General features: G+C 35.8%; 1 protein-coding gene and 1 long non-coding RNA gene across 2 annotated transcripts; both read left to right on the top strand.

Moving 5' to 3' along the window:
• LOC104710610 lies at positions 1 to 951 on the top strand. Its single transcript, XR_002033478.1, has 5 exons — positions 1 to 233; positions 354 to 465; positions 554 to 626; positions 723 to 790; positions 883 to 951. It is a non-coding gene; the product is annotated as an uncharacterized LOC104710610 (long non-coding RNA).
• Positions 5003 to 6970, top strand: LOC109126369. Its single transcript, XM_019229875.1, has 2 exons — positions 5003 to 6418; positions 6617 to 6970. The coding sequence occupies exons 1-2, from the start codon at positions 5003 to 5005 to the stop codon at positions 6968 to 6970; spliced, it is 1770 nt and encodes a 589-aa protein (XP_019085420.1).

Raw genomic sequence — 6970 nt, 5'->3', positions numbered from 1 at the left:
TCTCCAGGAACAAAAAAAAATGTCAAATTTTTTTTTCTTATCATCTTTCACGACGAAGGGGTTTTTCCAGATCTGAGAAATCAGAAGTTCTTTCTTATGATTCTTCCATATTTAAATCAGAAATAATAGATTAATTTAGATTTTACATTTAGTCAAAAGTTTCGATCTCCAAAATTCTATATCGTTTTCATCTTCAGAATGCCAGAACTCTGCAAATTATCGAATGGTTCAAGGTAAATCAATCTGTTCTTACTGTTGTTGATGTTTAAATATTGTTTCAGATTTTGATGTTGGGATTCCCATATCATATCATGATTTAACTCACATATGGTAATATAAGGGGTTTTAATCAGTTGTAGATAATCAAATTTGGAAACAAACGTATGGGAGATTTGTAGCTTACAATAAATGTTTCGATTGATTCCATCTTATCAGATATGGACAGCCATATATGATTTGAGATAGGTATGATTTGCTCCAGGCAAATTAATCTGGTCTTTGTGTTGTTAAAAGTTTTAATTGTTTCTGATTTTGATGTTTGTTTACTTTGCAGGTTAGTTGAGATTCTAAGCAATAAGTTATAAAAGTGTCTGATACTGTTTATATGGATTCATCAATTTGAAAAGGTAAGATGGTAATTAAACAGGAAGCTGTTTAAGTTCTACAAATCAAGCCTAACATATACTGTTATATATATAGCTAATTGTGTTTTGTATCTTCAGGTTGAAGTTCATAAATGTAACAAAGTACTGCTACCAGCACTAAGCGTCTTCCAGGCATTTTGATTATGGTTAGTACTAATAGAGGAAGCTGTTTAAGTTCTAATAATCAAGCCTAACTGATACTGTTAGGCTTAGTGCTAATTGTGTTTTGTTTCTTCAGGTTGAAGTTCATAAATTTAACAAAATACTGCTACCAGCACTAAGCATCTTCCAGGCAATTTGATTGAGGTTAGTATCTATATATGCATTGACTGAAATTAGTTAAAACTTTGAGTGTGTTCACTGCATTGTGTTTTGCAAATTTAAGTGATTTGCAAATAGTTAAATCACTTGGCTCTCAAACAAAATAAAAAAAAATTGTGTTTAAACGGTGATGATAATTGTAGTAAACTGCGAGTTGAATCTGTGTTTAGAAAGAAAATCAAAACATTACAATAAGTGAAGTATTAATTTATATCAGTCGTAACTATCGATTCTGATTATGCTTCATTCATGGGTCTCGAATCAGTGGCCTTATTGAGAATGAGGCACCTGCATTTTTAATAAAACACACTAATTATATGAAAACTATTTTTTGTGTTTCCCCCTGAGAAATTAAGTAGCTAGTAATATAAGCTGGGTCAAGTTTACCTTCGGAGAGGTTGCTGACTTAGTGTATGTTTTGGAAAACCTCCTTGAAAACAACATTAGTTGTTTGTTTCTGAATCTTTTCCCTCTTTGTTTACTCGAACATCTTTCAAGAAAGCAAAAGTAGCAGCCATAGAGAATTAAAAGAAAGAGTTCCTAAGATTTATTGTGAGTGTTGTATAGCTGTGATTGCTTATGCATAATCGAGTTTTAGGTTAGTATTATTTATAGGAGAGCGAATAGGGCGACTAACACATTTGTTAGGATACCAAAAAAGATCCGATGAAGCGAGTAATTAGAGAGATAATTACGATTTTTGTTCTTTATGGTATCTTTATGCGATATGATATATTCTGAAATTTAATTATGTTTCTGTTGATTGATTTAGGAGCTGCGTAATTGGTGGAAGAAAATATTTGGAAATCAAGAAGTTTGAACACAAATCTCGCATAGGATATCGTTGAAGGCAAGAAAATATCTGTAAATTTTGTATTTAATTTTTGAAGAAAAACATTTGGGGGACAAATAATTCAGGGTTACTAAAACGTAGAAGTGAGATGGGCTTGGGCCTGTTATGTTATAGATAATTAATCGTGGAACCCAAATTGTAGCTTTTTAAAAATTAAATGGCAATGGCAGGGTTGTAAATAAGTTAGAACTCTAGGATTTTTTTCATAAATGTTTCTGAAAATGTATATGTAGATTGAAAACGTTTTACAAGTGTTTTCAAAGAATTTTATAAGGATTTGTAACAGCAGTAAATTCTAAAGTAGAAAGTTACCTGAGTAACAGCAGTAACACTCTCAATAAAAGGAGTAGAGCTAGGTTGACCCTGATAAAGAAACATTCCTCAAATCAGTTACTTTTCTAAAACAATATTAGAAAGAACAAGAGAATGAGTTTACTAAAAATACCTGCTCTACAATCTCACAAAAATCCTCAACAGTAACACATAGATGAAGAACTCCTCCACTTTGTGCATATTTGAGTTTAAAAGCTTCAAGCTGCCTATCATTTCTAATAAAGATAGGAATACTACCTATAGTAGAAGACTTAGCAGGCAATGAATAACTAAGCTTTAAACATTGTGCCTGAATATCAATGTCAAAATCTTCTAATAGAATTTTTACCAACTCACTAAATCTAGTATTCTCATCAATGTTAATCAAAGAAGCTCCCCTTTCATTATCCATCTCATATTCCCAATGAATGTTGTTGTTCAACTTCCACAAACCACATACTGAATACAATTCAATCATTTGTACACCCAAACAAATCCTGAGAAAACAAACCAATAAAACTACATTAAAAGAAGAAAGATCCAAACAACTATATCAAAGAATAACAGTAAATGTCCAAAAGATCTAATAAAGGACTTTATTATCACGAACAGATCTAAAAGAGCAAGTGCTTAAGACCTAAAAAAATTCTGACATCAAATTTGAAATCGAAACAAACAATCTAATAGATAACACAAAATTGAAATTGAAATCAAAACAAAAAAACAGAAACAAGCTTACACGATGGGAGAAAAGGACTTTATTATCACGAACAGATCTAAAAGAGCAAGTGATTAAGACCTTAAAAAATTCAATTTATAACGGCGGAGGAGAGATTTGATTTATAAGACCTAAAAATTCAATTGCTCAATACGATGGGAGAAACACTTACACGAAGGGGGTAGAAGAGACGACGAACTAAAGAGAGAACTAAGACGACGGGAGAAACAGTGATAACGGTGGAGGAGAGAACCGACCGGAGAAGGAGAGATGTCTCCGGAGAAGAAGAGACGAAGACGAAGACGATGGGAGAAACAGTGATAACGTCGGAGGAGAGATCCGACCGGAGAAGGAGAGATGTCTCCGGAGAAGAAGAGACGAAGACGAAGAAGGTATAATTATAAAACAAGGAGAAAAATGTCTTTAAAAAATAAAGGAAGGGTATAATTAAAAATGATCATCAGAAGGGGTATTATTAAAAAGGAGTATCAAAGAAGGGGCATTAGTAAGAAATTCTCATTTGAAAATTAGATTTTATAGAGATTTTTGTTACCAAATGTAAATTTTCTAAATATCATATTTTAATATATTTTTCAGTTAAATATTATAGATAGTATGACATAGGTTATGTTTGATTATAAGGATGTATTACTTTTAATTATTTTAGATAATTTAACCCTTAATGAGATTTTTTTTGTTCTTAATGCTAATGGAAAACAATGTAATATTCTACATTTTGGGAAGTCATTTTAAAAAAATTTCTTCCCAAATAAGAGTAGTAGGGTGGCAAAACATTGTAGTTGATTTTTTATTGTTTTAATTTTAATAATATATATAGTATATTATATAATCATAGTTGAAGATAATTAACTGGTTAAAATGAATGAATTTGAAAAATTAGATTTGGTAAAGATTTTTTTAACCAAATATGGATTTTCTAAATATCATATTTTTATATCTATTTCAATTATTATTATTGTTGAAGAAGAGAAAATTCAATTTAAATGAAAATAAAAGAGTGCAAACTTCAATTTTTCCCTCCCTCTCCACGGAGTGGCCGACTTCCGCTTGCACCATCATTTCCTGGAAGTTCCCTGTATTTAATGAGAGGAGAAATAAAGATGCGGAGTTAAAAAGAAATATCATTCGATGGAGGGTTTAGCAGACTTCTGGCGAGAAAAAGGGTCATGGTCGAGCTCAGTTAGAGGAGCCTTCTGCTATGATCGAGGACCATTCGATGGAGGTAACTGTGGATCAGGGTTTAGGTGAAGGGGATGAGGATGTGGAGGATCAGGCCTTTAATGTAAGTACCGATGATCTGTTAGAAGATGGAGAATTTGAGGATGTGGATAATCCAGCGGATGTGGATAATCCAGCGGATTCAAGGACAGAGGTGGAGCCGACTCTTGACGCTAATACTGAGGCTGGTTTAGCTGCGGAGGATACTAATATCCAAGATAATCCTGTCTCTGATTCTTTAAAATTGGGTTTGAAGAATATGAATTCTGCCATGGGATCTATCAATTTGGGGAGAACGGTTAGCTTTAAAGATAGAGTGGGTAGTCCGCAGGCTAGAAAAGGAATGCATAGTTCAAAGAAGGTTGTTTTGCCTCTGGCTTCACCCGGGAAAAGACTCTTAGCTAAAGCCTTATCTTTGAAACCTGCAGGCAAGGGCACTAAACAGGTGACAGTGGGTAAGCAAGGCCAAAAGGCCAAAGACGACATTCCGATGGGAGGAGGAAGTCGTCATCTTAAGAGAGGAATGGGGGCTCTTCCGAAACCTCCGGCTCAAACGTGAAAATACTAAGCTGGAACTGTCAGGGCATTGGGGCGGACCTGACAGAAAAATATTTGGGCGATTTATGGAGAAAACATAGACCCGACATTTTATTTTTATCAGAAACAAAAAAATGTTTTTCTTATTTACAAAAATTTCAGAATAAGTTTGGTTATAATAAATTGTATACTGTTGAACCTCGTGGGGCAAGCGGTGGTCTAGCTTTATTTTTTATGGATGAAATAAAACTTTCAATTCTATTTCATAGTGATCGTATTATAGATACACAAGCGTTTATTGGTCAACAATTGGTTTGTATGTCTTTTGTTTATGGTGATCCAGTACCCCAAAATAGAGGAAAAGTTTGGGATAAATTAATGGATATTGGGTCATTTCATGTTGATCCTTGGTTTTTAATTGGTGATTTTAATGAATTAGTGGGTAATCATGAAAAGCAAGGTGGTGCTTTGCGCTCAGCTTCATCCTTTATAACTTTTACTTCAATGCTTCGCCATTGTGGACTGCTTGAATTTCCATGCTATGGTGAACAACTTTCTTGGCGAGGGAATCGATGCAATAATCAGGTGGTTCGCTGTCGTTTGGACCGCGCATTGGGAAATGAGGATTGGCATAGTTTTTACCCTAATTCGAGGGTAGATTATCCAGAGATGATTGGTTCTGACCATTGTCCAATTTTAGCAACTTGTCTGACGAGAGTGGGGAGACGACTCCGTCAGTTCCGGTTTGACAAACGCTGGTTGGGTAAGGAGGGTATTGGTGATGCATTTGAGTCAGGGTGGAATCGTACAAACAATTTTCGGGTTCCGGGTTTTGTGGATAAAATAAGGAATTGTAGGAATTCAATATCTTGGTGGCGGAAAAATAATGTAAGTTCCGGTCCTTCGCTTATCTCTTCAATGAAGGCAGCTTTACAGGAGGCGAAGATGGATGATTCGATTTCCCAGGAAGAGATTCGGGAGATTGAAAGGAAATTAAAGGAGGCGTATCGGGATGAGGAAATTTATTGGCAACAGAAAAACAGAAAATTCTGGTTGCGGGTTGGGGACAAAAACACTAATTATTTCCACGCCTCTACTAAACAGAGGAGGGTGCGGAATAGGATAGTGGGTTTATTTGATACGGATAATGTTTGGAATGAATCACCCAAAGGCATGGAGCATATTGCTACAAAATACTTCGAGGATCTTTTCAAGCATTCGGATAGTAGGGGTATTTCTGAGGTGCTGCAGGAAATTACTCCAATCATTACGGACAGTATGAACAGGGACCTAACTAGGGGCATTTCTGAAGCGGAAGTCCGTAAGGCGTTGTTTGCCATGCATCCGGAGAAAACTCCAGGTCCGGACGGAATGACAGCCTTGTTTTTCCAACGGTTCTGGTATTCTTTGAAAGGGGATTTGGTGGCTCTAATTAGAGAGTTCTTTCGAACAGGTGGTTTTGATCCTCGATTAAATGAGACAAATATTTGTCTCATTCCTAAAGTAGATAGGTCACAGCGTATGGCAGAGTTTCGGCCCATCAATCTCTGTAATGTGAGTTACAAAATAATTTCTAAAGTATTGTGTTTTCGACTTAAACGCTTCTTGCCTCTTCTGGTTTCGGAGACCCAATCGGCCTTTGTTTCTGGTCGTTTAATTACAGATAATATTCTGGTGGCGCAAGAGATGTTTCATGGGCTCAACACTAACCGTCGCTGTAATTCGGAGTTTCTGGCTTTCAAAACGGATATGAGTAAGGCCTATGATCGAGTCGAATGGGATTTTTTGGAAGCGGTACTGGTCAAATTGGGTTTTGATAGGAAATGGATTTCATGGATTATGTGGTGTGTGTCTTCAGTGTCATATCAAGTTCTTATGAATGGTCAGCCTCGGGGTTCTATTATACCACAGAGGGGATTACGTCAGGGAGATCCTCTGTCACCGTATTTGTTAATACTTTGAACCGAGGTTTTGATAGCAAATATTAAAAAGGCAGAACGAGAGAAGCGATTAACGGATATTAAAATCGCTTCTGGTAGTCCTACAGTTTCGCACTTATTGTTTGCCGATGATAGTTTGTTCTTCTGTAAGGCAGAAGCAACGGAATGCCAGACGGTCATGGAAATTATCAGTAATTATGGCAAAGCCTCAGGGCAGGAGGTTAATCTAGACAAATCTTCAATAATGTTTGGCAAGAAGGTTCCTCCTAAGAAAAGGGATCTTTTGAAGTCGGTTATTGGTATTTCTAAAGAGGGCAGTATGGGCTCTTATTTGGGTATTCCTGAAAGTCTCCAAGGTTCGAAAACGAGGGTTTTTGGCAATGTTAAGGATAGGATGGATGATTGA

Source organism: Camelina sativa, chromosome 9, assembly GCF_000633955.1.
Source record: "Camelina sativa cultivar DH55 chromosome 9, Cs, whole genome shotgun sequence".
NCBI classification, from domain to species: domain Eukaryota; kingdom Viridiplantae; phylum Streptophyta; class Magnoliopsida; order Brassicales; family Brassicaceae; genus Camelina; species Camelina sativa.
Note: the sequence above shows the minus strand (reverse complement) of the source record. Positions and strands in the feature narration are given on the sequence as shown.